Source organism: Anopheles merus, chromosome 3R (assembly GCF_017562075.2).
Source record: "Anopheles merus strain MAF chromosome 3R, AmerM5.1, whole genome shotgun sequence".
Classification (NCBI taxonomy): Eukaryota; Metazoa; Arthropoda; class Insecta; order Diptera; family Culicidae; genus Anopheles; species Anopheles merus.
The window spans coordinates 46,908,901-46,929,747 of record NC_054084.1 but is presented as its reverse complement, the minus strand read 5'-3'; the positions used below and the strand labels follow the sequence as shown (position 1 = coordinate 46,929,747).

The 20,847-nt window shown below is 42.1% G+C and overlaps 2 protein-coding genes across 2 annotated transcripts; one reads left to right on the top strand and one right to left on the bottom strand.

Moving 5' to 3' along the window:
- The first annotated feature begins 11,153 nt into the window (after positions 1 to 11,153).
- Positions 11,154 to 17,643, top strand: LOC121596452 (guanine nucleotide exchange factor subunit Rich). The gene is made up of 13 exons (XM_041921433.1): positions 11,154 to 11,618; positions 11,695 to 11,967; positions 12,067 to 12,247; positions 12,310 to 12,443; positions 12,519 to 12,884; positions 12,952 to 13,131; positions 13,213 to 13,369; positions 13,447 to 13,595; positions 13,679 to 13,847; positions 14,112 to 14,245; positions 14,310 to 14,969; positions 15,039 to 15,868; positions 15,941 to 17,643. Exons 1-13 carry the CDS (start codon positions 11,484 to 11,486, stop codon positions 17,466 to 17,468), a joined length of 4,896 nt encoding a protein of 1,631 aa, XP_041777367.1. The 5' UTR covers positions 11,154 to 11,483; the 3' UTR covers positions 17,469 to 17,643.
- Positions 17,644 to 17,876: 233 nt separating this feature from the next.
- Positions 17,877 to 19,410, bottom strand: LOC121596453 (EP300-interacting inhibitor of differentiation 3). The gene is made up of 5 exons (XM_041921434.1): positions 19,071 to 19,410; positions 18,774 to 19,000; positions 18,443 to 18,712; positions 18,116 to 18,358; positions 17,877 to 18,038 (listed from the first exon to the last, which is right to left on the bottom strand). Exons 1-5 carry the CDS (start codon positions 19,165 to 19,167, stop codon positions 17,958 to 17,960), a joined length of 918 nt encoding a protein of 305 aa, XP_041777368.1. The 5' UTR covers positions 19,168 to 19,410; the 3' UTR covers positions 17,877 to 17,957.
- Positions 19,411 to 20,847: the final 1,437 nt, after the last annotated feature.

Genomic DNA, 20,847 nt, shown 5'->3' with positions numbered 1-20,847 from the left:
AAAAAAAAAAAAAAAAAAAAAAAAAAAAAAAAAAAAAAAAAAAAATAACGGATAGTCAGATCATCGAGGAGTTCAGACGTGTTTTTGTGCCGCTCTTGCTTTGCACCTTGGACTGGTTGTTTTTGCGTGCGTGGATCGTGAATTGAAGAGTCACCGTTGAAACGGATTGTTGCTGCAGTTAGTGAGCTTGCTGTTCCTGCACTCAAGTGAATTTAATTCTGTAAAAGCTGCTAATTTGCTGTGCGTTCGTGCGTTCGGTTGCTGTTCGCCATATCTTGATAGTGTCGTTGCCCCGAGACCGCTCTCACTACTACACCTCACGCATTGCGTAGAATACGCTCTCTCTCTTCGCAATGGATTGTGCCATCTGCTCTTCTACCATCACCAAGGACCCGGTTCTCTGCTGTGGAAATTTGCCTTATTCGAAATGCAAGGCTGCGTTTCATCCAGAATGCATTAAAATTGCTGCAGCTTGTGTCAAAGAGGTGGCCCGCAATCGTGGCCTTTGCTGGATGTGTGAAAAGTGTCGTGAATCTAGAGCCGACTTCGTTTCTTTTATTTCTGGTTTGATGAGCGATCTGAAAAATGAGATGAGAAATGAACTGTTTCATGAGCTAGATAAACGGTTCACTCACTTGCCTTCATCCAAATTACCATCCACTAAACCTACAAATACAGCTACAAGTGCACCAAAGCAAACTGGTATCCCCACTACAAGTTTATTATCCGTTAACGCATACCACACTGATCCTGACAATATAGAGTCATCCACGCCTGAATCCGTTAAACTAGACACTATTTCACGCACACACCCATCAGAGCGTACCGAAACGTCGATCACTGAATTCTCTCACCCAGCTCTTCACATTGGCACTTCTAACGATTTAACCATGAACAGCGCTATACAGTTTATACCAGCACCAGAACCAAAAACATGGATTTTTATTACGAGAGTTGCACCAAAAGTTACCGAAGAAAGCATGAAAACATTTATTCAAGGGAGATTGAATTGCACTAACTGTTCCGTGAAACGTATTTTGCCCAACGGCCGCGATCCAAACGCTCTCACATACATATCATTTAAAGTTGGTGTCCCTTCTGAACTAAAAGAGATCGCGCTCTCTCCCACGACTTGGCCGTGTGGTTTTGTTTACAGAGAGTTTAACTTTCGCCCACGCGCTCCCAAAATATCCACACCATATTCGGGATTCACCTTACCTGCACCGCTTTATACTCAATCAGCTGTTCGGGAACCTGCGAAAACAAACACTACTCACCAGGACATGAATCTCACCAACACTATCACATCACCACAGCCGTCTACTTCTTACTCGATCTCTACCGCGGTTATACAAACAAACGCTGCATCAACAACAGAACCGCAAATAAATATTGCTGGCAACTCTTCCGGATCACCTTTTTTACACAAACAATAACGTGTCCGCGCCGACACGATGTATCACTAAAGGATCCTTTCTACATTTTCTATCAAAATGCTAGAGGTTTACGCACAAAAAATACCGAATGCTTTACCAGTACAGCTATTTCCGAGTGGGATGTGATCGTTCTCACCGAAACCTGGCTCACCGATAGTTACCCATCTTCTCTATTGTTTGACAGCCACCGCTACAATACCTTCCGATTGGATCGCTCTGCCATAAATAGTGATAAATGTATTGGTGGAGGAGTTCTCATTGCCACGAATATCAAATATGCAGCTTCGCTGTGCACTACTAATACATCATCAATTGAGTGTCTTTGGGTGCGTGTAAAAGTTTTGGATGTTTCCCTAGTCATCGGCTCATTCTACCTCCCTCCTGACCAAGCTGCCAACCCTGATGTTATAAATACTTTCTGTACTACACTACATGAAACTAAGGAAAAATATAAAGACGATCATTTGATTATTTTCGGTGATTTTAATCAACCCTATCTTAAATGGATTACTCTGAACGATTTTCCTTCGCTTGACTTCAGCAACTCCCGAATACATCCTACCTGCCAAATTCTCCTCGATGAAATTAATTTGGCCGGCCTTCAGCAAGTTAATTCAATCACCAACTGCAACAATACTATACTTGATTTAATTTTTGCGGATGACCAGACCGTTGAACGATTGAGCCCATTAGAACTGAGTTTTGAATCCATAGTTGAACCTGATCCACATCACCCTGCTCTACTTACCTGCTTCATGGTTCCACAACAGAATTTGTCGTCTTCTGAGTCCCCAGAACGGAGAGATTTGAACTTTAGACGTACGAAATTTGATGAATTAACAATAGCGCTAACTCAAACCAATTGGGAATTATTGAAGTCTAACCACGATATCAACGATAGCGTATTAAGCTTCACAAATCATCTAAATGGATTATTCGAACAGTTTGTTCCCTGCTTTAATCCTCCATCGAAACCACCGTGGGCTAATAATGCACTACGCGCCGCCAAACGCCGGAGATCTAATGCCCAACAAAAACTGCGCAGTCTTCGAAACAGCACCAACCAAGCAAACTTTGCTCGCGCTGCTCGGATTTACAAACAGTTAAACCGTTTTGCGTATGCTGACTACGTTAGAAAGATCGAATTCAGATTCAAAAAGGATCCACTAGCATTCTGGAAATTCATACGGAATAAGAAATCCTGCGACCGTCTTCCAGCTGTAATGAACTTCAAGGGAAACATCATTTCGGGTGAAGATGACCTCTGCAAAGGTTTTGCAGAACACTTTGCTTCCGTGTACACCTGCAATTCTTCGAAACCTCCCAACCTATCTTCAGCACTTTCCGCAATCAACGACGCAGTTGACTTATCCACATCTACTATCAGTGAAGATGAAGTCGATGCTGCCATATCGCAACTGAAGCTTTCGTATGCCTCTGGGCCGGACAACATTCCCAGTGCAATTCTTATTCACTGTAAGGCTGCTCTTTTGCCTATTCTGACTCAACTTTTCAACAAATCCTTACAGTCGAAATGCTTCCCGCAAATATGGAAATCTTCTTACATGTTTCCTGTCTTTAAAAAAGGAGACAAATCTGATATATGTAATTATCGCGGAATCTCTATGTTATGTGCTTGTAGTAAGCTGTTTGAAAAAGTTATGTTCCGCCACATGTCCTACGCTTTCCTGCCTGTTATATCTGTTATGCAAGACGGCTTCATGCCTAAACGTTCGATTGAAACTAACCTGCTTCATTTGCTTCAATTTTGCTACTCCAATATTGACAAGGGCCTCCAGGTTGATGTCATTTATACCGACTTCTGCGCTGCATTTGACAAGGTCAACCACTACTTATTGCTTGCTAAATTATTAAAATATGGTGTACACTCAAATTTTTTAGCATGGTTAGAAAGCTACCTAATGAACCGTTGCATTAATGTAAAAATTGGAAAAACTTTTTCTGACCCTTTCTGTAACTTTTCTGGTGTTCCACAAGGAAGCATATTAGGGCCATTATTATTTATTATATTTATTAACGATATTGTGTTTGCTGTTCCCAACGTCAATGTTTTACTATATGCAGACGATCTTAAGATGTTCCTTGCTGTTGAAAATTCAAATCACTGCGAAATACTTCAAGATTCCATAAACCGTTTTTTGACGTGGTGCCATGATAACGAAATGTTTGTGAATGTACAAAAATGTAACTGCATTACTTTCTCTAAGAAAAGGATTCCAATAACTTTTAATTACAAAATAGGTCAAGACAGTGTGCCGCGGTCATCTGTAGCTCGTGATTTAGGAATAATGTTAGACAGTAAACTTATATTTTCGTGCCATTTCCACACAATCGTCTCAAAAGCATTAAATATGTTAGGTTTTATTCTACGTGCTTCTTCCGACTTTAAAGATCCTTTCTGTCTTAAATCGTTATACTGTGCCCTAGTCCGTCCTATACTAGAATTTGCTTGCGTTGTTTGGTGTCCAAACCAAGTGACCTATATAGACATGATAGAAAAAGTTCAGAAAAAGGCAACACGCGCTATGTTTTATCGTCTTCCTTGGTCAAACCAAATGCCACGCCCTCCGTACCATGTCAGGTGTCAGTTATTTGGTCTCGAAACATTAGAACACAGGAGAAAGAATGCTCAATGTATTTTCATGCATAAATTGTTAAATGGGCTTATTGATGCACCTGAAATTTTAAATCTGATCAGTTTTTCTGCACCTACTAGGGATCTTAGAAGCAGGTCTTTAATCAGGATCCCATTTCGATCTTCTGCATTTGGCGCTAACGATCCTTTAATTAAAATGTGTGTCAGCTACAATAGACTTGAATCATCTGCAGATTTTCATATCCCTGTTTCTCACCTTCGTCAGTTGTAAAGGACTAGCGTTATTTATGTTTAAGTTGTTTACTAATTAAGAATTTGTATCTGTTATTTAGGCCTATTGCCCGATAACGTTAATAAATAATAATAATAATAATAATAATAACTTCTTCTGCTAAATTTTCCGTCGTTTCTTTTTGCAGAGAAGCATGGATAACTGATGTTTGAGGAGCCATTTCTATCATTTTATCTGCCATCTCCGCCAGCTTCGAAAGACTTCCATCGTGGATGCTAAGTATTGCACGTATATTAGCTGGAAGTTTTTGCAGAAATAGTCTTTTTAACAAGGAATCATTCACATTCAATCCGGCAGCAAGTTCCTGCATCTTCGTTAAAAGATGCGTAGGACGAAGGTCTCCAAAATCGTACGATCCAAGTAGCTGATCCATTTTGGCTTGTTCCGTGAGCTCGAATCGAGAGATGAGGCGCTGCTTAACGGCTTCATATTTTCCTGTCGCAGGAGGCTGTTTTACATAATCGGCGATATGACAAAGCACGGATTGTTCGAGTTTAGCGACAATATGATAAAAATTTGTTTCATCCTTATGAACGCCGGCCAACAAAAACTGAATTTCAGCTTGCGAAAACCACAACGATGGGTCGTTCTTCCAGAATTCCGGAAGTTTAACAGAAACGGCTGCAGTAGCAGGGGAAGTTTCTTCGTTAGTAACGTTTTCGGTAGACATGTTCGTTCACAAATTTTCAAATTAGGAGAACTAATAACAATCCGGAGATCACGTCGGGGTCACCAATGTAGGAGCGATTGAAAGACGATGTAAACCGTTCTAAGAGTGAACTAAGACTAACTACATTTATTCGATATTCAGTGTAACCACGGTTGCTGTAACCAATGGCTACTTCATTACAACTAAGATATTGCTATAAGCAATCCACCACACTGTCAATGTCGGTAGAGCGTATTAAATTTCTTGATAATAATGAATAAAAACAACAAAAATGGGAAACAACGAATGACTCTTTTGAAGCCTTAATAGGCTTATTAGACGATGGAAAGTACTTTTATTTGGCATTTTTCTGTCATATCGCAATACTGGTCTGGAAATCGGAATTCGACATGCTCAATTCCAATTTGCTTCGGAGAGCATTTTTCTTTCAAAGCCGATAGCAAACTTGAATTTATTGTTGGTGTTTGATAAGAATGGCGTGGAAGCGTCCGCCATTAAGGCCGGGATAACGGACTGGCAGACGAAGGCGCGGGACCGTGAGCGGTTTCGGACACTCCTGAGGCAGGCCAAGACCGCAAAGCGGTTGTAGTGCCGGATAAGTAAGTAAGTAAGTTTGATAAGAAGAGCCCGAATGACAAGCTAATTTTCAATGCTTATGATAAAGCTCAGGAAGAGAGAGAGACAAAACTCAGGAAATCAACGAATTGAGTAAAAAATGTGTGAAAAAACTGACCGATAAATTCTCATTTTTACCTTTTTAATTTATTTTTATTTTACTTATGTTTTATAGATTTTTATTTTATTTTTACGGTAGAGAAATACCAGACAGAACTTTCCATCATCTAACACTGCTTCTAGACGACTCAAAAAATCTTCCGCTACAATTTTTGGTGACACTTTCTATCTGTCAAACTGTTCTTGTTTTCTAGCGATGTTCTAGCGATGCTTTACTTCAATGTGAAACCATACAACAGTACATAGGGAATGATAAAGCTCTCCAAGCGAGGAAGCTCCACTGATTGGGTATCTCACCAAAAGATAGCGTCACCAGCTTTTTGCTATTTTTGAAATGCATGAGTCGTTTGCCAATTTTTCTGCGAGCTCTTTTCCAAGCACCACGAAAGAAAAATTAAATATCCACGCAAAAAAAGTTAAAAATTGCGACCTATGCGCCACAGTAATCTGTGTTCAAGTAAACTTAAACGACTTGAAAATTGCACGTCCATACAAAAAAATCGTAAGTTTCGAAGGTTCATTGAATTCTTCAACAGATGCTGCTTTTTAATCATAATTGTATTGCTATCCTTTTCTTGAAATGAGTTTCGCCCACCTTTAACCGATCATAGTTTTAATTTCCTTATAACATTCCGAGCAAAAATTATTACCGCGAGGCTACATAAGGTGAAATATACAGCGAAATGAACTATTTGACAGGCGAAATATCTGACGAATAAAGCATCACAGCAACCAGCTGATGTGCAATGTAAATAAATAACGTGCACAAAATCGTAGCCAAATTCATTGAATAACTTCAATATCCAGTACTTCGTCAATTTTGAGTTAACAGTTCATAATTTCTTCCAATTAGTGAATGTTCTGCTTAAGAAGATATTATTTTTAAGTGAATTTCGAAAGCGGATGTTGTGTCTCCCCCAACCCTTTAGCTGTACCTGTCAGATATTTCGCCTGTCAAATAGTTCATTTCGCTGTATATTTCACCTCATATAGCCGCGCGGTTATGAATCAGGTATACGTTCTCACCTGATTCCGTATAGATGACATTACAGTCAGCGGCAGCCGCGTAGGGCTACGCTTATATTTACAGGGCCCGCAACTCGTCTTACCCTAAATCTGTCCCTGCTCACAGTTGAAGTTGAAGTGTAGTATTTAAACAAGTGTATTGCCGTTCTACGTAGGGTAACTGTACCAGTTTTCGGCACGCTAGTGCAGCAGTTTCACAAAAACTGCTCAGACATAAACATTTTTTTATTATTTTTCATGAAAGTGATGTTATTCTGGTTGATAAACTATCATAGCATGTTACACTATTTCTTATTTGCCAGTTCAAAGCCCTTTTTCATAAATATTCGTGAAAATCCAAACATTGATTTTGCTCCTATTTTCGGCATTTTGTTCCTATTTTCGGTAGGCTGTGTTCCTATTTTCGGCAGCGCGAATACGGATCAGAAAATGTTTTTATCAATGTAAATATGTACAAAAAAATGTTTAAAGCAATTTAACACTCTTACTTTCCTAAGATTGGTGATAAAAAACGAAGAAAGGTCATATTATGTGTCGACATACGCATACGCATTTGTGGTCTAAAAAAACTTCGTTCAGCAGACGGTAAACAACTGGCGCATTTTAAAAAGCGTAAAAAGCTGGGGGTGCCATCTGTTGGTGGATATCCTCACAAAAGAGTTTTCCTCGCTTTAAGAGCTTTATCCTTTCCTCTGTACTGTTGTATGGTTTCGCATTGGAATTATGCATCGCTATAGGGTAACTGTACCAGTTTTCGGCAGTGTACCTATTTTCGGCAGGGTAGCTAAAAACGTGAAATTCAGCACAAATGCGGTAAAAAATTTCACAAAACACAATTTTGTAGTGAAAGTGTACTTATTTGTTATTCACATACGAAGTTTCACACCATTTCATTACATATTTTTCAAAATATCAAATAAATTGTGCTTTTTTCGGCAGCTTTGCTGTCAGCCTATGGTTCGGCAGGTTTTGTGATTAAGAGAATCAGAACAGTAAAACAATGAAAAAGTGGTGTATATTAAAGATTTTATGCTTATTTAACTTATTCTTACTTGTTCGGAATTTTAAAATCACGATAAACAAGTTATTTTTCACTTTAAAAGCTGCCGAAAATAGGTACACAGTACATGTTCATTTTTGACAGCTCGATGTTGTGGGCTCCTGCCGAAACTCGGAACAATAACCGCAGGACTCCACACAGCATAACACGGAGCGCAACATAACAACTGACAGCTGCCAAACGCTTCACAAAACGCTTGGGAAAGGAGGTAAAGCGTTTCATCAACTGTCGCTCATCTCAGTAGGTTGGTAGGTTTTCTATGAGCAGTGAGCGGCCTACTAAGGATATTGAAAACATGGTTTCAGCAATAAAGCGTTTTCTGAAGCGTTTGGCAGCTGTCAGTTGTTATGTTGCGCTCCTTGTTATGCTGTGTGGAGTCCTACGGTCACGTTCATATATGGGAACACTACAACAGTGCAGTGCTGAAGACGCTTGTAAGGTTTTCTTTTGACAGTTGCAATTTTAAATTTCAAATTGAAAGTGAAATTTTTCATTGACATATTTCAAAAGCATTTAATTACTGCTAAATGCACTGCTGATCGCCTTCAATTCGCCGTCGATTAGAAGGCATTTAACGGAAATTTGCGGGTAGGGAGGGTAACTGTACCAGTTTTCGGCATGCTAGTGCAGCAGTTTCACAAAAACTGCTCAGACGTAAACATTTTTTTTTTATTTTTTTTCATGGAAGTGATGTTATTTTGGTTGATAAACTATCCCTACCCGCAAATTTCCGTTAAATGCCTTCTAATCGCCTTGTAATCGCCGGCGAATTGAAGGCGATCAGCAGTGCATTTAGCAGTAATTAAATGCCTTTGAAATATCTCACTGAGCGTTTCTACATACACCGAGAATGCATCTGAGAAAATAACTGACAGCATGCTTTGACAGCGACTGACAGAATTTTCGGTGAGAGAATTCTCCTCGGCATGCAAAGAACGATGGAGCTGAGAAAAAAATGAATTGGCAGTTTATAGCGATCGATCAATTTTAGTTTGCATTTTTTCCGTCTAATAATCGTAGAAATATTATTAAAAAGTAAAAGAAACTTTTTTGACTTCATTTTAGCGATTAAAATGGATTTTTTCAACATCATTTTAAAACTCTCATCTCGGGGCTTTTCAGAGCTTCTACACACACCAGCGTGAGAAACCGGTTGTCAATTCTCTCACAGCCATCTCTCAGCTGCAGTCTCGGTGTATGTAGAAACGCTCACTGAAAAATTTCGCTTTTTATTTGAAATTTGAAATTGCAACTGTCAAAAGAAAACCTTACAAGCTCCTTCAGCACTCCACTGTTGTAGTGTTCCCAGATATGAGCGTGAGATTCGATATCACGATTTACGTGTTATGTTCTCTTGCGTTAAGCTCTGAGCTATTTAACTTTATTAAAGATGGTCTGCATTATTCGGTTGTTAAAGACCAACCCGTTGAAAGGTGTTAATATATAAAACTCATTTTGATAACTTTTATTAGAAAAGGAGAAATGAGATACATATTTCTCCCATCCTGATAATGAAGGGTGAACATAGTGTAATTATTATGTGTTTTCAAAAGGTATTATTTTAATTTAGCTTCACATAAATTTTGTTTGTATTAATTATAGCAAGAACATATTAATTTAAAAAGAAATAAACACAAAAAGATCGTAAAAATCAGGATTTGAACTCACGCTTTCTCGGTTCGGAACCAAAAGCGTATTTTTTTCATAGGTTACATAGGTTACTCTATTTGGCAGTTACATTAGTGAGGGTGCAAAACCAGTATATAAACAAGCTAAGATGGCGGCAAGCTATTTGTTCTTGTTGAATCAAAAAGTTGAAAGATTTCGAAGAGAACCCTTTTTAAGAGAACCCGAAGAGAAAGATTTCGAAGAGAACCCTTTTAGAAAACCCTATCGGTTGATTTAACCCTTTATCCGTGAAAGTTTCGGTTGAAATCTTTATTCGCCTTCTAAGGCGACTAAGGCCTTAAATGCCTTCTGCCCAAATAGCCAGAATTGCTTAAGCAGCTCATTTTGGCACGCTAAAGATCGCTGCTCTAATTCGCCTTTTGCAGTAGATAAACCACCAACAAACCGACGTGACACTGACGTTACAAAAGTGACCCACACGAAAGTACTGTCATTTACCAGTGAGACGAACACTTCTGTCAAAGTAAGCTCTGTTCACTGCTGCTTCGATGTAAACAACTTTTCTAAATACAAATGGCGAAGGAAATGTGAGGAATAATTTTGTGAGGATTATTGGACAAAACACCCGGGAACATCATTTTATAAGTTTCCAAATCAATGTAAAAGATGTGAGAAGTACATAAAACAATACGCATTGGAATTTGCGAAGAAAAACAAAAAGGGGATTTAGCAGTTTCTTCTCTGTGTCAGTGTAGTAAGCGAATCATTATAGAGATGGCGCTAGTGTTTAACGTATTTTCATTTGAAATAAGGAGACAACTTTTGAAGCTCATTTTGTTCGAAGTGTCACGTCGGTTTGTCGGTGGATAAACAGCATCAAAGTTCTATGTGGGTCTTTCAAACAGCGCCTAAGCAGCTTCCTTATGCCACGATGCCAGGGATTATTTTTCTGTGTGTTTTATTTTCAAGCAAGCGTCATCGATGAAATAAACAACAATGAAAGAAATTCATACAGAAATGAATGTCGTTCTTCAACAGTCGTGTCATGGCATCAGTGAATGTGATGTACGAAAAATAAGTTTGACCAGTTACCTACTGCGAATGTCAAAAAAATGTCAATTTTTTACAACACTGGTAGTTACCGTCAGTGTCTTTGCGATGACATGACTATAAAAAATGTAGTTTGAATGTCAATTAACATTCATCTTGTGAATCCAGAACTGCCTGGTGCCTTTACCGATCGTAAGTGACAGACAAATTAAATATTTTCACTTGGCCAGTGCGAAAATCAGTGTCTTCTTGCTGGAGTATACGAATTTAAATTTTAAAAGAAAAAATGTTACAAAAGTGATGTAGTGAACTCGAAAATGAAAGTCAAATGAATGTCGCCAAAAAATGTCGTCGAATCAAACGACATTTTTTGACATGACTGTAGAATGAAAGAGTGAAAACTGAATGCGAAACTTCAAATCGTGTCAAAGTAGGCAATTTCATGTCGAAGAACGTCACCGCTAACAACACTGGTTGTGTCCTGTTCAGATCGTGGCCTAATGTTCAGTGCAAAGATTCAGTATGTCTGTAAATGTCCAATAATCTGTTATATTTGTGCTACGAGTACGTTGTAAAAACGGCGTTTTTCTACAACATTTAATAGTTTTTATACTCACTCAAACTCAGTATAAATTGAATTCTGGATAAAAAAAACTATACTGATTTGGGTGATTTTAAACTTTGAAGTTAATTTGCATCATATAATGTCACTGAAAAGATCACACGTCCACATGATGGTGTACCACGATGCTTTGTTGTCATTTTCTACTGACGTTTTCATTCTCAGACTGTTTTTGTGCATTTTACGATTGAAAATTCATTTTTTTTATAGGTTCAACAGTAGTTCTAATGTGAAAAATAAAATGCACGCTAAATATCGATAGAACAGGCTAATTTGGTTTTGTTTCCCTAGTCTGCATAAGTTTATCCGGTGCCCTTGAACTGTGCATTCCACAGCAAGCCCTAAGATGTACTTCTCAATAGGATGGCCACGGGTGCTCAATAGTGGCCCGCATCGAAGCATCCGTAAAGTTGTGTGTGATCGGGTTAAAATCTTGTTTGCCGTTCTGGCGGAAGATGCCATTGCTATCTGGTACTCGAAGGTGGTTAAACTGTCACTGCAGTAATTAGACCTTGTCTTCGAAGCAGCGTGAGTTATTTCATTTGTGTCCATTGCAGCCCTGTGTACCGATTACGTCTAAACTACGAAGCCCGGAATGTTTGGAGAAGTATGGTATTAACACCAACATAGAATGGAAACCAGATTCGAGCATGTTGCTGGTGACTACCGGAGGGACGACGCAAGGCGGTACTTTGTTTATGTATACGTTGATCGTGAATGATACTCCAAAGGGTGTGTACAATCAAAATGATTCACCGTTCGCTAACCTACGGCGGGATAGTGCCGAGCTGTTTCTTAAAGAAACCATACCCTGCTTAAAGCTTTCACTGGTAAGTAAATGCAGCGTAACCGAAGGATTGGGATTTCTATGTTCGCATATGTAAGTGTAATGTACGGAAATTAATGTTATGTTTCTTTTCTTTTTCCAGACACACCGTATTTGTCTCTATGTCCAAATTTGTTGTGTGTCGTGTATAAACGTAAACCAGATCGTGATTGCAACGCAAGAGGGTCGAATCATCCGCCTTAATTGGGAAGGTGCCGAAGAGCGTGATTATGCACTCGATCTTAAAAGAATTCCCTTTAGCGTTAATCAGCAAGTCAGCTATGGTAAGTGAACAGCTTCCAGCGACTGGTGTGTGACAATTTATATAAATTTTTCACTGTCTTAGCCGTCCCTATTTTGGAGAAAAATGTCTACGTCTCTTCGATCGATTACTCACCACTACTATGCGGATTCGGCATAACGTTGAGCGATGGTCGAGCAGCGTTTCTTACTGCAAACAACACTAAGTTTGATCCTAACGTAAGCAACAAGTCTATGTATAGCTATCACAAAAGTGCAAATTTAATCGATAAGACTTTTTTGTTGTTGTTGTAGCAAGTGCAAGGGATTTGGTGCCAAAATGTGGACGACGCGACGTGTACGGTCATCAATCACAAGTACCGGTTGATAGCATTCGGGCGAAAGAACTCTCAAACCAACATGTACGTGATCGACGATTTAACAGGCGGACTGGAACTATCGCATAGATTGTCATTGAGTGCGAAAGATTTTCCCGGATCTCCAGGCCCCGTCCGTGACATGAAGTGGACTCCCGATGGATGTGCCATTATAGTGGCCTGGGTCAACGGAGGCATATCTCTGTGGAGTACATTCGGTTCGTTGTTACTGTGCTCGCTTGCCTGGGACTATGGATTGCATGTAGATTTGTCTAAAAATGATCCATTTAATATTATAAGCATGGTATGTTTCTAGCGGTCCTGACAGTGGTGTTGCCAATTTTCATACCTTAATTTTGGATTGGTTGCAGGATTGGTCTACTGAAGGGTACCAGCTGCTTATGGTACGGCAAACAAATGAAAAATCCACCCCATCGTGCGATGAAAGTAATGAGACCGATGAAATGACCAACGCACCATCGGCTATTCCATCCACAATACTGGTTCAGCTGGACTTTGTCAAAAGCATTCTAACCATCAATCCATGCATGGTACAGTAGATACGACCGATGGTGGTAAAATATGACATTACTGGCATGAGTTGTCTTAACGTGTTCGCCTTAATTTTACAGAGCAATAATTCTTTTCTGTTGCTGCAAGGAGATGATAAGCTCTATATCAACCACGGCGATGTATTACAAAACATTTATCCTACTCATAAAGCTACCTACGATAGTGCTACTGATGGCGAGGTGTCCTACTCCGGGAAAACAGATGAATTTCGCAAAGGTTTGATTCTTTTTCGTTAAATATAAGTGTGTATTGTGATTGCCAATATTCAAAGCGCAACGTACTGTATCTTTCAGATTCTGCCTACATACCGTCTGGAGAGCCCGATCCGGTCAACGTCGGAGGAGACAGTTACCTCAAATTCAACAGTGTACTATCGGAGAGCAAACATTGGGTTGTGTTGAATCTTCCTACAGCTTATATTTCTTCCAACTGGCCGATACGGGTGAGTGGGTTTAACCATGCCATTTTGAATTGGGAAGCTGGCGTATTCAACAATATGTTTGTTTTTTACTTACTAAAATGCAGTACAGTGCAATAGATCATACCGGTACTAATGTGGCAGTAGCAGGTCGGACAGGGGTAGCATTGTATTCCTTCAATACTCGCAAATGGAAATTATTTGGTAATGAGACGCAAGAGAAAGATTTTGTAATAACGGGCGGTCTGCTTTGGTGGAAAGAATTCATAATAATGGGTAAGTAGAAAGTAGAAATTATGGATGGGTTTCTTCGCAAAATTGACGATATATACGAAGCGTGTAAGTGAGAATGAAACTTTAGGTTTTTTGGGTTTATATGTGCTTAAAAAATCCAAATCCTCAAGTGAAATTTTGTGCGCTATATTTTGTTTTGTTCAATTCAATACAAAACAAGAAATATAATCTTTCATTTTCCCTTTCACGCAACCTGAAGTCATTGTTAAAGCTGCAAGATTCTACATGATCGTTTGATCTTTGCAGGATGTTATTCCCTTATCGGATTCCACGACGAGTTACGCATCTACTCTAAAGAAAACAAGTTGGATAACCGATTTGCCGAGATTACGAAAAGTGCAAGTCCGGTGATGCTCATCAACTTATTCCGAGATCAACTGGTAAGGGAATAGCGCTTGTGTTGTGCATTTGTTTGTTCTGAAATTATTAACTCTCGATTTACAGGTGGTTTTCACATCTGACGGCCATGTATCAGTATTTGCTCTGAAACAAATCGAGGACGATTACACTGGCCCCGATCATCATCGAGTGGAGCTGGTGAAGATGCATATTTACGATATAAAAAACGTTTGCATTCATCCAGCATGCGTCATATCGGTACTGATGACGAGCATTAAGCACGAGGGTGCCGGCACGGGAGGGATGATGAAAGCGAACAACTATGAGAACTCTCTTTCCGAAACGTTAATTATGAACGTATCTGGCCGCGTGTTGATGGTACAGACGGATCATCATCAGCACCATCACGGAACAGGCAGTGCCAACAGTCAGCTAACATCCACCTGCTTGGCTTCGTCGGTAGAGTGTATCTGGGTGTCCGAGTCGAGCAAGACGCATATTAAAGAATCTCTCTGGCTGTACTGTGGCGGATACGGTATGCGCGTCTGGTTGCCGGTTTTCCCACGGACGGGGGAAACCGGATCACGCAGCCTGCGACACACGTTCATGAGCAAACGGATAATGTTATCGTTCACGTTGAAAATTTACCCTCTGGTGATACTGTTCGAGGATGCAATTATACTTGGGGCAGAAAATGACACACTGCTTTACACGAGCGATCCGTCGGTGTACTTTTCTTTGCCATATAATGCGCTCAAACGAACGGTAAGTACTGCGGAGATGAAACCATACGCCATGATAACACACTGTCCACTGTTTTTTTTTTGTCTCCAGAGCCAAGTTTATTTGCATCAAATATTGCGACAGCTGATTCGACGCAATCTTGGGTATAATGCTTGGGAAATTGCGCGCTGCTGTACAAATCTTCCATACTTTCCCCACTCACTGGAACTGTTGCTACACGAAGTGCTAGAAGAGGAAGCGACCAGCAAGGAACCGATCCCCGATGCATTATTACCGAGCGTCCTCGAATTCATCCAGGAGTTTCCGGTTTACTTACAGACGGTCGTACAATGTGCTCGCAAGACAGAGATTGCCCTTTGGCCGTATCTGTTTTCCAGTGCCGGCAAACCGAAGGAACTGTTCCAGAAGTGTATGGCCGCACGACAGTTGCACACGGCTGCGAGCTATTTGATTATATTGCAAAATTTGGAACCGTCCTCAGTGAGTCGCCAGTACGCGACGGTATTACTGGACACTGCCCTGGAACAGCAAGATTGGCCGCTGGCAAAGGATTTGGTACGGTTTCTGCGCGCGATCGATCCGAACGATGTGGAATCCCCACGCTCGTCGTATGTGTTTGGCAACAAGTTCGGTGGACTGATTGCCGCCGGTCCTCCGGCGCCGAACGCTGAAGATTTGAGTCTAATCTTGGGCAGCAGCATGGCAAGAGGTCGCAGTTTCTCAACCACCGTACCATACCCGAAATCAAATGACGGTGCGGCTACGGTGGTAAATAAGGAGAAGAACATAATGTTTAATAATCCAACAGCAGCAGCAACAGTGCAGCAGAGTAGTGGAGCACTAAGCTCGGGTCACGATGCCTCCACCGAGAGACAAATTTTGCGACGAAAGAAAAGTGTGCCAAATACTCAAAAGGAAGCGTAAGTTCTCATTCTCGGCATGCGCAAAGAATGACTGCCAACTGATGTAACGAAATTCATCTGTAATTTCAGCGACACCTCCACGGCAGAAGAATTTTTCATCGACGTGGTGCTGCAAAGACATGCTCGCCGATTTTTACAATTGCGAAAGCTGGAAGATCTAGGGTATATGAGTGCGACGCTGGATTTCCATCTAGTCGGATGGCTTAATCGGGAGAAGGATCGTGCCGCACGCATAGAGGATTTCGTAAATGCCTTAAAGTCCTTGCACGACGAGCTCGATTGGCCGAAACCGTGCCTAGATCTAACATTGCTTCCGAATCCGCTGGGCCAAGCTCACATGCATGCAGAGTCGTCCCCCTCGCCATCCTCGAATTTGTCCAACAAATCACCCCTGTCCGAGTTAGCTACGCGCCGCACGGTCGATTCGGGGTATAACAGCCTGTCGTTCGTTCGACCGACGGGTGCCAATGGTCCTGTTACTGGGACGGCAGCGAAAGCGGACGAAAGACAGATGGAACCAGAACAGGAGCAACCACAAGAACAACAACAGCGACAAAAAAGTACGCCCGCATCTCCGATCGGCGATCCACTGCTGGGTACAACTGCGGAAGCCAATCTTATGCCACTGAACGATACAGCGAGCGTGCTGTCGGAAGCTGCTCAACCCAACTGGCCGGACGAAGTGTCGACGGTGTGCGGTGGAGCAGGTGGCCTGCTGAACATAACGCTTGGCGAGCAAAGCTTCAGCCAAGCGATGGAGAAAAACATTTCCAAGCAGAGCAAATCGAATCGGCGCAAGCAACACAAGCTAGAGATTCGCATGCGTTACCTGTTGCAGATATTCACAGAGGCAAACTGTTACGAGTTTGCGCTCCTGCTCTCCGTGCTGCTACTCGACGTGGCCTCCGTCGGGCGCATTACAAACGCGGCGATACGATCGAAATCCCTCGTAGTTTGCCGACAGTTGCGCAACGGGCTGAAGGATATGACTCGCTGGAGCTTCAACGAGTGTCTTGCGTACCGTCCGTTTATGATCGCCTTGCAGCCTCAGCTAGCGGTGCTGGATAAGTTTGTCATTCAGCAGGAATCCATTCCGTCGCTGATGCACACGACCGCCGTGACGGGAGTGTCAGCCTTCTCGCCGCTTGTGATGGGTAGCATGCACACTTTCCGCGACAGTGAAGCGCCCGCTGCGGGCGTTGCTGTGGGCGGAAGCAAGGGGCTTAACCAAAGCCAAGGCGAGTCGCGGAATGTAGGCAGCTCCAGTGCCAATAGCACCATGCAGCGCATGAGCTCGGCTGGTACGTTGGGGGGAAGCGTTGCGCTTTCAAGTGAAAGTGGGGGCGTTGGTGGTGGTGGCGGTATCACCGGCAACAATCGGATCGTCATCGACGGGGCAAGTATGCGGAGCGGTAGTGGCCAGCGCGATGGTCTGGGACAGAAGTATACCACAGCGCACCCTTTCGCTCGATCGGTGTCAGATTTGGAAGTGGCAAACATACGAAAGATTGCGCAAGGCAAGTCCGTAACGGACAGCCGGTCAGTTGCATCGGCCGCCATCGCAGAGGAACCGGAACGGACGTGCAATGTTATGTAAGGTGTACGCCAACGTAAAAGCCAGACGAAGGGTGGTGGAAAGGTGCTATAGCAAATTATAATATACTTTAGCTGCGGGAATAACCGCAACGGGTTGTGGAAGTTCGGAAGAGATATTTAATATATTAGTAGTCTGAATTGAACGAGCTGTAGTTATGGCTCGATTATTAATACTAGTTCCGTCCATTGGCGGTGCAATTTGCAAGTCTCGTACTGTTCTTTTCATAACGAACTAGGGAATAAAATTGTAACACTACCGAAACGAAAGGTCTAGCTGCGTGACGAATCCTCGTGATGGTCTCTTTATAGATGATGCAGCATACATTGTTCTCCACTATGAACATTGATTTTTAAGAAAAATTGCCATTACATTCCTTTACTATGAAAATAAAACATTTGGCGTTAACGTGAAAAAGGTACAGTTCTCTGGTTTATACTTTACTATGCGAAACATTTTTACAGAACTCATTATCTATGCATTATTAGCTAATTATGAAGTTTGAGACGCGTTCAGTGTATCGCGCTCGATTGCTAGTAATGGTCTTTTCAAGCGAAATTGCTTGACAGCGCTCTAAAAAGGTACGGGAAAGAACATTTTTCATACATTGCAACGATGCACACTGAACTGCTGGTTGTCACATTACTCACCTGCCATTTGGCAAAGTTTAAGGATAGAATTGCCTGAACGTTGTCATCTGTTCGCTTGTTTTGCTGTTTTTCGCTGCTGGTAGTGGGACGAACGGATAGCAGATCGTCAACCGTTTCTAATGCTACAGCTCCATCGCGAATGAGGAATGAAATCTGAAACGCTGTATCGACGGTATTCATGTAATCGGTAGGGTCCGTGATGAGCTCAAAGTAGGGTATCGGTTGTCTTCTTTCCTCGTATATCTAAAATAGCCAGACAGGGAGACGAGATAATTAGAATCACAATTTTACCGTCCCTATGCAGCATAGCTTTCAATCAAATCGTACGGCTTTCAGTTGTTCCATGACGCCTTGCAGCTTGCGAGCATCTGTTTCTTCTTGGTTCAATTTGACCACTGTTTCAGGTTTGCGTGGATCGCCCAGCTCCTGGCGCTGGCGTCGACGGCGCTCTTTGACGGGCTTTTCTACCTGTACGGGTTCCAGCTCGAACGCTCCCAGTAAGCACGGCGATTGTTTTGACATACTAAATGACTTTACGCCCAGCTCTCCTATGTGTAGCCATTGCAAGGGGTTGCCGGAATCGCCAATGATTGCTTTCTGAAAGGTAAAAACAACGCAATGTGAGCCATTTGCTATGTTACAGTGCAATGGAACGTACTATGGCCGCTGCTAGCTCTTCGTCGCAAAATTGGGTGCTTTCGCTTTTCTGCAACGCTGCCCCTACTAAATCGTGTCCCATTTTTACGACCTGTACATTAATGCACATCTCGGAAGCATTTTCCATTTTCTCTGCAGCCATGCTCTGATGCAGTTGGTCCGTCTGAATCAGAATGGAGGAGACGCCTTGGAATATACCCACTGCATCTTCCGTTTGTGTTCTAAGGGCTGGGAAAGAAATGTGAAGGTGACGTTGAATGGAGGTGATATGCTATCGTGCATATCGCTCGGAGCTTACCCAATTCATGTCCATAATCCAATAGCTCGTTGTACTTTTTTCTACGTTCCAGAGCGTTTATTTGGCTTTTATGCGAATCGGAAGCTGGTGGTTCCATTTTCGATTGCTTGATGTCTTTACACAGTTTTGGTTATTGTTGTGGTGTTGATACTACTGTTCTATGCGAACCAAAAGGAAGTAGTTTCGAAAAGGATTTACCAACCAAAAAAGCAAAACCACGAACCAAAAATGTAGCTCACAATGCCGTAAATGCAGGAGAACGCCGCTAGTTTGTTTTGTTTTGCCGCTTCCAGAAAATAAAGAAGAGCGTCAATCTGTCAACGGCTTGCTTATCTGTCATGCCAGTTATAACTGGTATACAATGTGCTTGGGTGAATATTTGAAACTGTTCTACCGTGAGCGTTAATTAATTTGTGAATTCAATTTCAATCACATTAATTAAAATGTTTTAATCAGCATTATCAATGAACAAATTGAACTAAATTCTAAATTTAGCTGCACTTCTCCTGCTGAGAATGGTTCGTGGTAGTGATGTGATGTAGTAATGAAACTGAAGCGACTCCGGTTATTCTTAATCCGATACTGACTCCAGCAAAATCGGAACCACTGGTCAAGGCCTGCCTGTACCACTAGTGGGCTAGGCCATCAGCGATTTATTGATTGCCCATAGCAGGATACTCAGTGCTACGTATGGGGGAACGGTCCACTGTGGGCTTGAACCCAAGACGGGCAAGTCCTTGGTTTCTTAAGTAATAACGCTTACCGACAACAGCAATGCTTTGCAACAGCACCTTTGCACCTGCTGGTTCCGACATTGAATAGCCCCGATCGACTCCGACGCCTGTTGACACCGGTTGATTCCGACTCCTGTCTATTCCGGAGGAATCCGAATACGTAGGTAGGTTCCGAGATTTTCGGAGTTAGATCGGAGTCGAACTTCACCCGTCAGTATTCAGGAGCATTGTGGGTTCAGTATCAGTTCCAGAGCTGGTATGGATTCGCGATCAGCTCAAAAACTGGCATAAGTACAGGCAGTAGCGGATAAAGTATATCGGGAACCCTGGGCTGTAAGACGAGTTGAGGCCCCCTGTAATGGAAAATGGTGAGCCTGGGGATGGAAAATGAATCGCCAGCGTCAGGGCCCCAACGTCCATCCTTTCGGGGCCCTTGTCGCTAGTACTCTGTCGCTCTCTCTACTTTTATACATACTGCATACTACAGATTAGCGATCTACGGGGCCCCTAAATCGGCGGGGCCCTAGGCGACCGATTAGCCAGGCTTCAAGCATATGGTAGGTTAGCTCGCAGATAAAACCAAACGACAAAGAGAAGATAGTTTTTCTCACCGGGAAGGTGTTGGGAAACCAGGTGATGGAAGATTCTTTTTTATTTCTTGCACCAGTGGCGCGTTAAACGGTGGGCGGACTGGGCGGCCACCAGGGGCCCCGTCATTGTGGATGTTCGACTTCCAATCGATTCGCCCCCCCCCCCCCCTTCCCCCCTCCTCTGGATGGGACTTTTACCATCTATTTCAAAAAGACTCATTTTTAATTAATTCATTTTTCCCATCGCTTCACTCACTGTATTTTGTCGAGGGCCCCGAACTGAGAAAACCGGGGCCCCATAATACTCAAAGCAGCACATTAAATGTTCTAAGAAAACTGCCAATACTTGCATCAAAGTCGCAAACGAAGCAAGTGCGCACAGCTCAAATCAATACCTCATCATCGTTGGCGCAAAGTATTGGACAGAGCGAGAAACCGTCAATTTTTGCTGGT